The sequence below is a fragment of the Diceros bicornis genome, chromosome 15 (assembly GCF_020826845.1).
Source record: "Diceros bicornis minor isolate mBicDic1 chromosome 15, mDicBic1.mat.cur, whole genome shotgun sequence".
Lineage (NCBI taxonomy): Eukaryota > Metazoa > Chordata > Mammalia > Perissodactyla > Rhinocerotidae > Diceros > Diceros bicornis.
Window position 1 is genome coordinate 66,296,883 of NC_080754.1, and position 14,061 is coordinate 66,310,943.

At 39.6% G+C, this 14,061-nt stretch overlaps 2 protein-coding genes across 5 annotated transcripts in view; one reads left to right on the forward strand and one right to left on the reverse strand.

Moving 5' to 3' along the window:
- The window catches only part of IFT80 (intraflagellar transport 80), a 144,121-nt gene extending 136,475 nt beyond the window's left edge, over window positions 1-7,646 (reverse strand). Inside the window, exon 1 of one of the 2 annotated variants that reach the window (XM_058556463.1) lies at window positions 7,298-7,646. In XM_058556463.1, the coding sequence (XP_058412446.1) occupies window positions 7,298-7,381 (84 nt within the window). In that variant the 5' untranslated portion in view covers window positions 7,382-7,646. The remainder of the gene's footprint in view (window positions 1-7,297) is intronic. The other variant, XM_058556466.1, reaches the window with a different exon arrangement.
- A 92-nt stretch (window positions 7,647-7,738) lies between these two features.
- Window positions 7,739-14,061, forward strand: part of SMC4 (structural maintenance of chromosomes 4) — a 35,487-nt gene continuing 29,164 nt past the window's right edge. The window contains exons 1-5 of one of the 3 annotated variants that reach the window (XM_058556461.1): window positions 7,739-7,919; window positions 8,637-8,755; window positions 9,593-9,771; window positions 10,243-10,434; window positions 11,981-12,157. In XM_058556461.1, coding sequence (XP_058412444.1) covers window positions 8,647-8,755; window positions 9,593-9,771; window positions 10,243-10,434; window positions 11,981-12,157 — 657 coding nt within the window. In that variant the 5' untranslated portion in view covers window positions 7,739-7,919; window positions 8,637-8,646. The remainder of the gene's footprint in view (window positions 7,920-8,636; window positions 8,756-9,592; window positions 9,772-10,242; window positions 10,435-11,980; window positions 12,158-14,061) is intronic. The other 2 variants (XM_058556462.1, XM_058556460.1) reach the window with 2 other exon arrangements.

Below are 14,061 nucleotides of genomic sequence, written 5' to 3' on the forward strand. Positions count from 1 at the left end.
ATATAAAGGTATATAAGGGTAGAGGTTCAAGGAAGAAATAGAATAGTAACTATGAAGGCCTTATAACCGGGGTAGACCTCAGCGTGTTTGGAGGCAAAGGAGAAGGAAGCAGCAGACAGGGATAGATTGGCAATACTGTAGAAATAGAGGATAACTAAGATAGCACAGTCCCCTATGAAGTCATTTGATCAAGGGGTCTTCTATTTGTAAACATAGATTGACAGTTCACAGAACCATAAATACAGATGGTCAGTTGGCAGTCAAAAACCTGAAACAATACCCAGCCTCAATTATAATTAAAGAAATGAAAATTATGGGCCGGCCCCGTGGCTTAGCAGTTAAGTGCGTGCGCTCCGCTACTGGCGGCCTGGGATCGGTCCAGGGCGCGCACCGACGCACACCGCTTCTCCGGCCATGCTGAGGCGGCGTCCCACATACAGCAACTAGAAGGATGTGCAACTATGACACACAACTATCTACTGGAGCTTTGGGGAAAAAAAAGGAGGAGGATTGGCAATAGATGTTAGCTCAGAGCAGGTCTTCCTCAGCAAAAAGAGGAGGATTAGCATGGATGTTAGCTCAGGGCTGATCTTCCTCACACACAAAAAAAACAAATTATCTCCTCTCCAGTCCTCCTTATAGCTAGGTCACAGGCAAATAACCTAGGCTCTGCCAACATGACACATCTGTGCCATATTTTGAGTGGCTTACTCAGAGGAGGTATCATATAAGGAATCTAACCTAGGAAGAATTCTTAGTCACAGGAATTTATTATATACATATAAATGTACACCAAAATATATATACAAACTATACAAGCTGGTTTATTACAGAACTCTGTATACTACTATCAAAAACTAGAAATTTAAATGTTCATCATAGATTATACTCTCATGTTGTGGATATAGTGTTTATAATGTGGAACAGAGTTAGAACCAAGAAAATAAAATTAAGAATTAATGTTAAGAATTAGATTCAACATTATGCTAATTGAAATAAGCCAGTCACAAAAGGACAGATACTATATGATTCCACTTATATGAAGCACCTAGAGTAGTAAATTCATAGAGACAGAAAGGAGAACAGTGGTTGCCAGGGGCTGGGGGAAGGGGAGAACGGGGAGTTATCACTTAATGGGGATAGAATTTCAGTTCTGCAAGGTGAAAACGGTTCTGTGGATCAATGGAGGTGACAGCAGCACAATAATATGAATGTACTTAATGCCACTGACTGTATACTTAAAAATGGTAAAGATAGTTTCCAAAAAAAAGAAAAGAATTAGATTTAAGAAACAAAACTAAATGGTAGAGGCACTAACAAAATGAGAAAAATTTAGGCAGGAAACAGGGAAGTTATGACTTGTCAACAAGAATGTACCTATAGATAAGAAGCAGCAGAAAAGCCTCAGTAGTGAATAAGAATGTGAAGGATAGATAAGAAATTGTGCAAAAGCTATCATAAGCACATTTATACCAAGTTCAGTATACCATTTGCATACTGGTTAACCCTTGGGTATTGATATTAATAGTTGAAATTAATGGTTTGCTTATGACTACCCAAGGCCCTATTTTTATGAGTGCAATTTTTATCAACAGTCTTCTAAATTGATAGCTCTGATCAGACTCCTGTGTTTCTTTCAAGGTAGAGAAAGGAGGGAGAGAGAGACAGATCTTTTACTCAGATTGGTCCCATCACAGAACCACTTGCAGACTAGAGTTAAGATCTCTTGTATGGCAGGAAAGAGAGATGCAAGCTTACCATTTCCCGGGACAGATTCAAAGACATAACAAGCAAAAGAAACGGGCTTGCGAATGGCAATACAGTTCAACTACTAAAGACCTCCAATCTCCACCCCACTCCAACTCCTGTATGCATTTGCTAAGGCGTACGTATATGCTGTGGTACATTTCCTTGAAATTCTATCTATGATTATAACTAGATTTTGCCAACCATACTTTAATATTATTCTTATTGGCTATATTTATAATCCTTTTGCAGGGTAGCCTAATAAATTCTAGCCAATAAACCATGTGATTCATAAATTTCAAAATAAGTAGTCCTCTTTAATTCATCCTTTTAATTCATCACCTAGCATAAAAGAATCACACTCAACTGATAATACTAGAGTGCTGTGGAACTATTTAAAAAATGAGATGAATCTATATGTATTGATATATGTATTGATATAGAAAGATGTCCATAATATATTAAATGACAAAAGCAAGGTATACTGCAGTATTTCATAACTCAATCCCTTTTGTGGAAAAAAAAAGGGGAGGATATATATTTAAGCTAGTGGATACTAAAACATTTTTCTGGGAAGATAATGCAAGACACTTAATGGAGACTTTTGTGAAGGTAGGAGCACTGGGATGAGAAGAGAAGCTTTTAATTCTCATTTTATATGTTTCTGTACTGTTGAAAGTTTTTACCATTTTCAAAGTATTTTATTTATCTACACATTTATATATTTAATACAGGATTATCTGAATGATAAGATTATGGCCCAATTTTGTTTTCTTCTTCAAGCATTTCTACATTTAAAAATAAACCTAATAGGGGCCAGCCCAGTGGCATAGCGGTTAAGTGCGCGTGCTCCACTGCGGCAGCCGGGGGTTCGGATCCCCTGCTCGCACCCCGTGCTCGCACTGCCTCACCGCTTGTCAAGCCATGCTGTGGCAGCGTCCCATATAAAGTGGACGAAGATGAGCATGGATGTTAGCCCAGGGCCAGTCTTCCTCAGCAAAAAGAGGAGGATTGGCAGATGTTAGCTCAGGGCTGATCTTCCTCACAAAAAAATAAATAAATAAATAAACCTAACAATGGTTATATTTTTTTTCACAAGATCACCATTTTCATTCTCTTTGCAGTCTCTACCGTACTTTACCCCCTTCTTATTGCAACTCTCACCTAGTAATCTTCCAGATACGGTACTTTGTTTTCTTCCTTATATAAAATGGGGCTAATAATACCTACTTCACAGGTTGGTTATGAAGATTAAATGAGATCAAGGACGTAAAATATCCAGTAGAGTGCCTAGAACATAGTAAGAACCTAACAATCATTAGATCTTTGTAGTGAAAATTGATGTCTTTGTCACTCTTCACATATTCACTCTTTTCCTAGCTACAAAGAATTTCTCCTTGGAACACCCACTTTCTCACTCTTAGCCCATGTGGCTTGAATGGAGCCAGCATGAGACCCAGATTTAAGCCAATTAGAGCATTCCATTCCCTTTGTACTAAGACTGTTTCACAGATGGCCCAGGACTTTTATTCAAATAAATCATGGGGAAGAAAAACTCTCCTTACCCTCAGTCCTTAATTTTAGAAGATTTGAGGCTGGAGTTACTATATCTTACCACAGCAAAGGGAGAGCCTGGAGGTGCCAGAGGCCACTACATGGAGCCCGAGAACAATGCCACGACAAAGGAACGCAAAGGAAAGCAAAGAAAGAATCCGAATCCTGGTGTCTTTGTTTGGACACTGAATCCAGTTATACTCATCTGCCTTTTTCGTTATGAGAGCCAATATGTTTTTCTCAAGACAATTTGGATTCGGTTTTCTGTCACTTATAATCTAGAGAGTCCTACCTGAAACATTGCTATAATTATTTCTTCTTCCTAGATTCTAAGAATGGACATTTTCTGGGTGATCCTCTCTTTACTCACAACCTTAAAAACCTAATCTATTTTTAGCATTCCAACTATTCTTATAACACTATCTCATCCTGTTTTCTCTACTGAGCCTATTCTCTCTTATCCTATTCTCCACCTCTACCGCCCACTGGATATATCTTTCCTAATCCCAACCTACATGAATAAAAACAAACTCATCTTTCAAAACGGTCTTTCTCCCCAAACTGTTCCACTTCTTCACTTCCTACTGTTTCTGTATTAAGACGGATGAGAGTTTCAGCAAGATTAATGTACTAGGGGGCTTATATTATCAAGAGGAATATTCATTACTATCTGTCCTGTGTCTATATCCTATTTATTAATCTTGAATAATATTCTCTAAGTATTTATACATTAGTTACATAAATTCATGTTTATTTGTTCATTTTGAATTATTAGTTAATATCTAATTAATCCAAATATTTACAATTACAAACTTGATTAATATTTTTAAACATTTACCCACAAATCTAATTTAAGACAATGAAATGTTATAACCACATTAGAAGACAGACAAAACACATGTTATTGCTATAATAACAAAACTTAACCACGCACTTAAAGAATTATAAATGTGGATTTTAACTCTAATTCCAATTCTTCTCTTTGAACTTATTCTTATTTCTTCCTGTGGGATACAATTTTACTTTTAAAATGTAAAATGTGAAAGTTCTCCTCTCAGACTCAGTATAGATAACGGTTGTTAGTAGATGATTTTGGACCAGAAAGATGAAACTTGGTTATACTTTCCAAAATGACTGTAACCTAGTCCATTCCAATTGGACCAGCTTCTTTTTATAATTAAACTCTGTTAATTTCATGAGACTTATCCAAAGCATTAGCAGGCCTCAATCGAGTACTTCTTGTGACCCTGATCTCTTCTCAAATCACTTCTTCATTTATTCAGCGTCCTACTTTCACTCTAGACTTAAGTCTACTCTGTAGCTGTTTGTTATGAATGCCTTTTCTACATTATACAACCTGGTTTAAGCCTGTTTTTGTGTGTGTGTGTGAGGAAGATCAGCCCTGAGCTAACATCCGATGCCAATCTTCCTCTTTTTGCTGAGGAAGAATGGCTCTGGGCTAACATCTGTGCCCATCTTCCTCTACTTTATATGGGACACCGCCACAGCATGGCTTGACAAGTGGTGCGTCAGTGGGCACCAGGGATCCGAACCTGTGAATCCTGGACCGCGGAAGTAGAACGCGCGCACCTAACCGCTACACCACCAGGCCGGCCCTCAGTTTAAGCCTGTTTGAAAATATTTGCTCTGAGTGGAACATGGTTAGGTTCAACTAAATCTAAAGCCATCGATCACTTTATTGATCTATTGAAATTATATTTCTTTTTCATCAGTCGTTAAGATCTACCATTATTTACAGTAATCATCAAAGGCAGTAAACTAGGATTTATCTGTGACTTATCCTTCTTCCTATCCCCTCATCACTAATTCAGGGATTTATAAACAAAGAACGGTATCTGACTAACTTTAAGGGTTTAGACTCTTTTTTTTTAAAGAACATTTATTGAGATCATAGTGTACTGGAAATGTCCTAAACCTTTATCAGTTATTTTTTTCCTCTTTTGCTGAGGAAGATCCACCCTGAGCTAACATCTGTTGCGAATCTTGTTTTTTTTTTTTTTTCCTTGAGGAAGATTAGCCTGAGCTCACATCTTTGCCAATCTTCCTCTGTTTTGTACATGGGTCCTGCCACAGCATGGCTGACAAATGGTGTACGTCCATGCTCGGGGTCTGAACCCACGAACCTGGCCACTGAAGTGCAGTCTGCCAAACTTAACCACTATACCATGGAGCTGGCCCAGGGTTTAGACCCTTAACCATTAAAATCTGCAAAAGCTATAGATTTTTTTCCCCTTAAATGTGTCTGGATTTTTTCCATTCTATTTGTAGGCACTTCTCACCGTCCACATGGAGGACTGTACAGTAATAATCTAACTAAGTCATGCCTGATCTCAGTCTCTTTCCCCTTTAACACAATCCACATAACTACTGTTAATTTTTGTTTTTTACCAAGTCATTCCTTAGCTCAAATTTTTTCTAATAGGTGTTTCCTCCATATCATATCTAACACCCTTGACCTGGCTTTCAAGACCCTTCATTAGTTAACCTTTTTCTAACTTGACATCCCATTATTCATCCTTAGCACATACCCTAAGAAGGTCAATGTCATGAACACAGCAATATCAAATGCATATAGCATGTGTGCTAGATGAACAATCATAACCAATCCTATGAGGTGGGTATTATATGCTGGTTTTATAGTAAATACTGTCAGAGAGTTGATAAATTAAGTTGTTCAAGAACGTAGCTAAAAAATGATAGGATTTGGGATTCTTTTCTCCGTTACATCTTTCTACTACATTGTGCTCTATCTCCCATATACACCACTCAACATGGTCTAGACCTGCTTTTTTCATGGTTGATATCTCTCCAACTCAGGTTTTGCAGTGTTTTACAAACTTCGAAAATCCAACAGATTCCAGAAGCTCTCAAAGAGAATTGCTACATTTTCTTGGTATGCCAAAGAATTTCTCTCATTGAGCTTTATTGTCTGTAGTTTGTCTTATGAAAATAATAATTCTTTTTTCAACTTCAAATGTAAAGGTATATTATAATATCTATTCAAACCACAGTTTCCCAACCTCATCTAATACACCTGCAAGGAGTGTCCTTCACACCCCTTCTTGAGAATCCCTGGACCAGGCCTGACGCTCCTCAGGGCAAAAGTCATAATACTTACTTAGAATCACAACGTAAATTCATTCATAAAGCAGATTTATTGGTGCTTTAGTATGCCAGGCCCTAAGTACACAAAAGTTAAAGGAAAAAAAGACGGTCCCAGTTCTCACTGTCAAGTACGTAAGAGTCGCTGAATAAATACTTACTCAAGGTAGTCAAATCAACCAGTTAACATTGTGGGGCATTAGGACCACGTTTGAGAATCTGATCAAAGTTCTGGGAAAACTAACTCCCCAGAAAAATGCACAAACACACAGAATTTTGTATATAGTTTCCGGGGGGGTTATGAACTCCTTTGACGCCCAATCACCTACCACCAGATCCACAGATTCCAGATTAAAAACCCACTAACAAAACTAACATCTCTGGAACAGGAATACTTGCTTAATAATCCTGATTATGCCTTGCACAGTGTAATATACACAAAAGCTACTTAAGAAATATTTGCCGATCGATAATTTTCTCATAAAGAGAACCAGATGACACTGGCAAATCGTTTCTTCCATTACGGAGTTTTTCAGTCAAATGATTTTAAAGGCCCAAAACCCCGTTTCACCAGTGACGCTAATGACCTAACCTCAGTAAATCAAAATCGTTATTTTGCTTTTCACATGTGGACTACACGATCGTTCAGCAATTCAGGTCCTCTCTCCTCCTTGCTGTCCCACCACTCCCTCCACACTCATGGCTTCCTCCTTGGCATCCCAAAAGTTCCGTCCAGAGCCCCACTGCCCCCAGGGAGACGGAAAACAACTGACGCTCTGCGCCGCACACACCGTCTAAGCAGGATGGTGGGATCCAGTGATGGCCACAACTTCCAAACCCTTTCCGCACGACGTCTGGAAGGGAAGAGATTTACCTTAAGGTCCAGGAAAGCGGTGGCACTTGTTATCGCAGAGCTAGGACCGGTTACCAAGCAGCCTCGCAACCTCCCTGTCACCATAGTGACTTCTAAGATCTACGCTCACTGCGTCTTCCCGCGATACTTCACCGCCGCGCGCCACCCGAGCGGGCCCGAGGCCCCGCCCTCAGCGAGCCCGCCCTCTCCTTCAGGGACGTTATTGGACGACTGAGCCCCGCCTCTAGCTGTGGGCGGAACCCCACTCTTTTTTTTCGTGTGTTTCAGAACTCGCCAGATTGTTTTTCTTTTTTTAATTTGTTATAAAAGTGGTGTTGCCGTAGGCCATCGGGAAAACACTGTTTCGCTCTTCCTTTTCTCTTAGTAGAAACATCCCCTGCCGCGTGGGTCCCGCCAAGAGTTCGCGGCTGCGCGTGAGCGACCAGAAGATGGCGGTGATAATCGCCGCATTTTTTTCAAATTAGTGGTTCCCAGAAAGCACTGCGCGCATTTGTAACGAATTTCCGTTCGAGTTTGTATTTTAGGCGCCATTTTCGAGTGAAGGACCCGGAGCCGAAACACCGGTAGGAGACCGGGGGCTGCGCAGCCGGTCCCAGCCCCGGTCTGAGTGGACTGTCCGCAGGTAAAGGCCTTCCTTCCTGCCCAGGCTCTCCCACTCTCCCTTCTCGTCCGTCGGCGGGCCCCGGGCAGAGGCCGGCGCCGGGCGGCGCGTCCGGGCTGCGGCGGGGGCTCTCCGGCTGTCACCCCTCCCCCGCGCTCCCGCCGCCGTCGGGGGTCCGTCGGCCGCGCGGAGCTCTTCCAGGGAACACGGGCTCTCCCGGGCAGGGGCGTCGCCCCACCCCGACCGCGGGTCCGAGCCCGTCCTGCTGACCCTTCGTAGTCGATGACCCAGCGGCTTGTGCCGCGCCCCGAGGGACCGACGCCGCCGCCCGGGTGACTGAGCCGAGCCCGGCTACCCGCGCCCAGTTGGGAAGCGGGGAGCGGGCGACCGCGGCGGGCGGCCATTGGAGGAGTCTCCCGGCCCGAGGCGGGAATGGCATCTCCGGGCGCGTGACCTCGGTTAGGAGGACACGAGAACATTCTGTGACTCCTGTACCGTGGGCGAATGGGGGGCATTACAGAAAGCAGAAGGACCGAAGGCCCGGGCACGTCTGGGTTCCCCCGCTCCCTTAGCACTGGGATCTAAGCGATCCCCCCCGCCGCCGGGCACCTGGGGTCTTGTGCCTGCCTTCCCGAGGCCGGCTGGCCGGAGCGGGCTTGGAGAACGGCCCTCAGGGCCCGGAGGACGGGGTTTTCCCGTCGGGCCGGGCCCGGCTGACCGGCTCCCGCCCTCCCCCAGCCCAGCCACCATGCCCCGCAGAGGCAGCCAGCCCTCTACCGCCCGGCGCCGAGAGGAAGGGCCGCCGCGGTCCCCGGACGGCCCCGGCCGCGCCGCCAGCCCGGCCGCCGAGGCCGCAGGTGAGTGCCGGCCGCCCGCGGGGGAGCGAGCCGCGCGGGGAGCGGGTGGAGGGCTGCGGGGTGGCGTTGGAGGTCGCGTGTCGGGCCCCCAGAGCAGCTCAAGAAAGCGAGTTGGCGATTTTCAGAGATTGGACTTCGCGCACTGTCTCTGTAGCGGTGCTGGAGGGGATGGGGGCGAGCAGTGGCTTCAAGTGTGCGTTTGTGGCCTTGTGTTTCCGCGGCAAGCGGCGCGGGCAGCCAGTGTCCGACAGAAGCAACCTGCCTGTATGCTAATACGATGAAAAGTTGCTTGACACTTACTCACCTCACCTCCGGGGTCTTCAGTTGCGTTTAAACAGAAGATGAGAATTGACTCGGAACCGCATCGCTTTTGTGAGTCCGGGAGTTGGATGACATTATGCAACTCCTGTGACAGTATCGCTGGAGCTCGTGAGTGTCCGAAGTTAGGGTTCCAGGCTAACCCTAAGTTAGGCTCCGTCTCAAAGAGACGGAGAGAGCTGCATTTAACCACCTGTTTAGGCGGGAGCAGGGAATTAGGTTGTTGTGGTTTCCCCAGATTTGCTTGATGATGTAGTGTTTTGATTCCTAAGAGGTGTATTTCTATAGAATTTTGTGACTGGTGGCATTTCTTTCAACAATTTTTTTTTTTTTTTTTAAATAAAACCAAGCTGAAAGATTCTTATCCCCGGTGAGTTTAGGAGAGTATTATATTTAAGTGGAAAATAAAGGTTCATAAAGAATATGTCTCCAGAGATTAGCAGGCATTAGTCCTCCGAACTAATTGCACTAATGCAGATTTTTTTTTCCTTTGCCTTCCGTTTTCTCTGCCTGATTTAGAGACTCCAAGTGAGGAAATTGATAATAGAAGTTTAGAAGAGATTCTAAATAGCATCCCTCCTCCCCCACCTCCAGCAATGACCAATGAAGCTGGAGCTCCTCGGCTTATGATAACTCATATTGTAAACCAGAACTTCAAATCCTATGCTGGGGAAAAAATTCTGGGCCCTTTTCATAAGGTATTTGACCATTTGAAATAACTGTTATAAGGTAATGTGTCTTTATTATAAGATGTTTCAATTGTGTAACTATTGTAATTATCCTGATCAATACACACAGGGCATGTTTCCTATCCTTTTAACCACTGGATTTAGCTTTTGTTTATCTGGTTATCTTTGGTACCTCTTTATGCTGTAAAGTTTTCCTCGCTAAATAGAATTGGTGAGTTTTTTGTTTGAAGGGTGTGTTTTCTCTATTAGAATGAATTTTGTAAAAACTCTGAGTGAGAATTAGAATATAGTCTTATTTAATGTGTTGAAGCTTGTGATGGAGGAGAACATGATGTGACAACTTAAGTTGTGTTATCTTCTAGCAGTAAAAACTTTGAATAGTTGTAGTTTGCTGCAGGTAAAAAAATCAAGCAGATTAAAATCAGTAGAATTAGTATGACTTTTTTAACTTTATTTTTTTTTTCTGTTCTTTTTATGCAGCGCTTTTCCTGTATTATTGGACCAAATGGCAGTGGCAAATCCAATGTTATTGATTCTATGCTTTTTGTGTTTGGCTATCGAGCACAAAAAATAAGATCTAAAAAACTCTCGGTACTAATACACAATTCTGATGAACACAAGGACATTCAGAGTTGTACTGTAGAAGTTCATTTTCAAAAGATAATTGATAAGGTAGGGGACTTGGACTATTTAGCTATTTGTAACTTCAAATAAGGAACACAAAAGATTTCAATACATTGCACATTTTATTATTTTTGGCTTAAATTGGCCTTCAAATATTAGTATATGGTTAAAGCAGAACAGATATTGATTTCATTACCCCCATGACCATATTTTCTTTTTGAGGAGTGGTGGTGGCTGCCATTAAACTTAAAATATTAAAATTTTTAGCCAGGGAAATGAATTACAAGTAGCTCATAGTAGTGCTTACCTTTTTGAAATAAAACATTGAGCAGTTTTAGTATCCTAAGAACTAAATAGGCATTCGTTTACTATAAATTTTGGGTTTGTTTTAAAGTTATATTTTTGTTGCTTTCAAATAAATTACCTCAACTTGAATATGTAACAATTTTACCATCTCTTATTTCAATTCACATTAAACTTAATGTTAGTAGTAGTTGTGTGTATCTGTGATATGAAAGCGCTTTGCTTTAGTTTGAACTACCCCTTTAAAAAAGGGGAAAGGGTTGAGCTAATGTGTTTTCTACAAAGGAGACAATTATAGGTTAAATGTCTATTTAGATTATTTACACGGTTCTGTTAGTATTGGGTTTTTTCCTCTTCTGTTTAATAATTAACTTTGGAAATTCATGGTTCAAAAATGACTGACTGGAACCTAAAAATATAGAAAACTACGTAATGAAATGGGGATGTGGCTTGGCTTCTAGGTTTTGTTTTTTAAATTTTTTAATATAAAAGGCTTTAATTAAATCTACACAGTGGCATCTATTTTAATTTTGTTTCTTAGTGCTTCTCTGTTGTCCAATTTGGGTTGGAAAACAGATTGCCAGTAAATCAGATTTGATTCCATTGCTTATTAATGATTTTTATTTGTGTATATTTTAAAAGCCATAATTTCAAAATGACATAGCTTTTAAGGGAAAATGAGTTTTAATGTTAAGGGTAGATTTGCACTTCATTTTTTAAAAATCTATTTGATTTTTTTAAAAAATTGAGGGAATGTAGTTGTCAATTTTTTGCCATTCTTTTTACCTTCAGTTAATTTTAGGCATATTCTTTACCGGAGGGGGTGGAGGGCATATCACCCCATTACTACCTTCCTTCCTTTTTTCTTGAATCGTCTCTTGCAGCTTTTTTAAATGGACTAGTAGTTTAATCTGTCAACATAGTTTAATTTGGGTGAGTTTGTTTTGGATATGGTGGGCTTCTTGTCCCCCTTCATCAACTCTTTTCTCAATCAAATATGTTTTTAGGCTTGTTTGGAGGTGGGGTGTTTTGTTCTGTTTTTGGTTTTTTTAATTTGTTTGGTTTGGCTTTTTGGTTTCTGTGATCTATGAGGAAAGGGATCAAACAACTTGAGAAAGTATCTATTCTTTGCTCAGAAGGTATTTCTGAGAACTATTGCCAGTTTATGTGCATGTGCAATTGAAGTTTTTAATCCATAGAGTTAGTTTCAACGTGAAGAGAGTGAAATTTGGAGCTGACCTGTGACTTAATACCACCAATTGTTTTCTGATTTTGTTTTTCCTCAAAACAGGAAGGGGATGATTATGAAGTCATTCCTGACAGTAGCTTCTATGTATCCAGAACGGCCTACAGAGATAATACTTCTGTCTATCACATAAGTGGGAAGAAGAAGACATTCAAGGATGTTGGAAATCTTCTTCGAAGCCATGGAATTGACTTGGACCACAATAGATTTTTAATCTTACAGGTAAGTTTATTAAAGACTTCAGAGGCTTTCTTATTGTTACTTTTTTTCAATGTAATTTAGGGGGAGTTTCCCTGTTGGATGAATCCTGTATTTTTGAGGCCTTAAAGTACTGTAGCAGCACATCATGGTTTACATACTACAGTCAAGATGCGAATCATTATTTGCTGCTCTAGAAATTTAAGGAAATTCATTCAAAACTATAATTTCGTCATCAGATGATCATTTATGTTTGGATGGACTGACATACTTGTTCCGCTCTAGCAGCACGTAAATATTGGCGTAGTGAAATAAATATTAGACACCAATATTATTGTGCTGCTTTAGTGTGACAGGGATATAGCAACTATTTATCATTTGTTTGTATTTCCCTTTAAGATAATATTTTAAATGAGATTCATTATCTTTTATTAGTCCTTTTCCTTTACTTTTGTTCTTATTCTTCTCTCTAATATTATATAGCAAAATATAGTACTAATATTATATAGTGAAAAAAATGAAAAATTTCTGTATATTTACCGTTTGACAAGTTTACCTGAGCACCTAACTAATTTAATCTTGTTTTAACACTTAGAATTGTTAACTTCTAAAAGCTTACTGAAGCTGGTTTTGTTTAGAATGGCCTACTTGAACCACTATTGGAAGATGAGAAAATAACTCTGATATTTCATTTTTAAGTATCACAAATCTTAAAGTCTTTTTAAAGGGGTATAAAATTAAGTACCTGGTGTTAAGTTGATTTTTATTAGAAACCCTGTATTCTTTATTTGAGTAAAGATGTATTCTACCAGCATTGCTTGGTAAGAAAAATCCTTTATCTTTTCTTCTCTATATCTTACCTTTCAAAAAGGTTTTTAGTATCAAACATGGCTTTGTCAGACGTATTAAAATTCCTTTTTCATTTGAGGCTATCTTTTTTTCCTGTTTCCTGTCTAGAATCACCAAGAACATAATAATAAAAGCAAAACTGTATTAGGATGTAGAAATAGCTGCTAATATTTTTTAGTATCTTACGCTGATTTTAAACTGTTGGAAATTTTGATTGGATAACGAAAGTTTCCTTAGATTACTGAGTGTTCCCAGTAGCAAACTTATAAAATGTTAGCCCCTATTTCCATTTTAGTCTTTATTTTTTCAACTAGTCTTTAAAAAGAAAGTATTACTTTTAGACATACATAGTGTATGTACAAGGTAAATCAATATCATTCTAGAATGACTTATATTAATATCTTTTGTTACCAGGCACAGTACATTTATAATACTTCTATAACCCAAACTTATTTAAAAATGAATGTTGGGAAATCAGCTGCAGATGTATTTCTAAACAAGATTTGCATTTACGTAAATGTAGAATTAAAGCTTTGTGTATTTTTTATTTTAATCAAATTTAACTTTTATGGACTTTAATATTCTGGGGTTTAGTTAATTATAGATAAAGTTATGTCCTTTCATAATACTAAATTTGATAATGATATTATTTTGCAGAAACCTAAACTTGTGTTTATCTTTTGTTTATTATTTGCTATTTATTTACTATCATCCTGGGATAACCAAAGTTTTACACCTGTGCAGTCTCATCAAAATAAAGTGAACTGCATTTTAACCCTTGTAAGGGTTATTTTTTTCCTTGGTGTAGTCTCTCTGTGCATAATAGTAAAGGAAGCTAAATAAAGTGATAACTTCCCAAAGAAGTAAAAAAGAATAATTTTTTAATTATCAATATATTAAATACATGCTTCTGAAGTACCTAGGATGCTTAAGCCATTTGTCTTCCTAATAATCTCAACCTTTTTATGTCATCTTAACAATTAAATTGTTTAAAACATTTTTAATACCCAGGTAAACTTTCCAAGTTAACAGATTCCATTCCATTTGATTAGATTTACAGATAAGAACCTTAGGAAGAA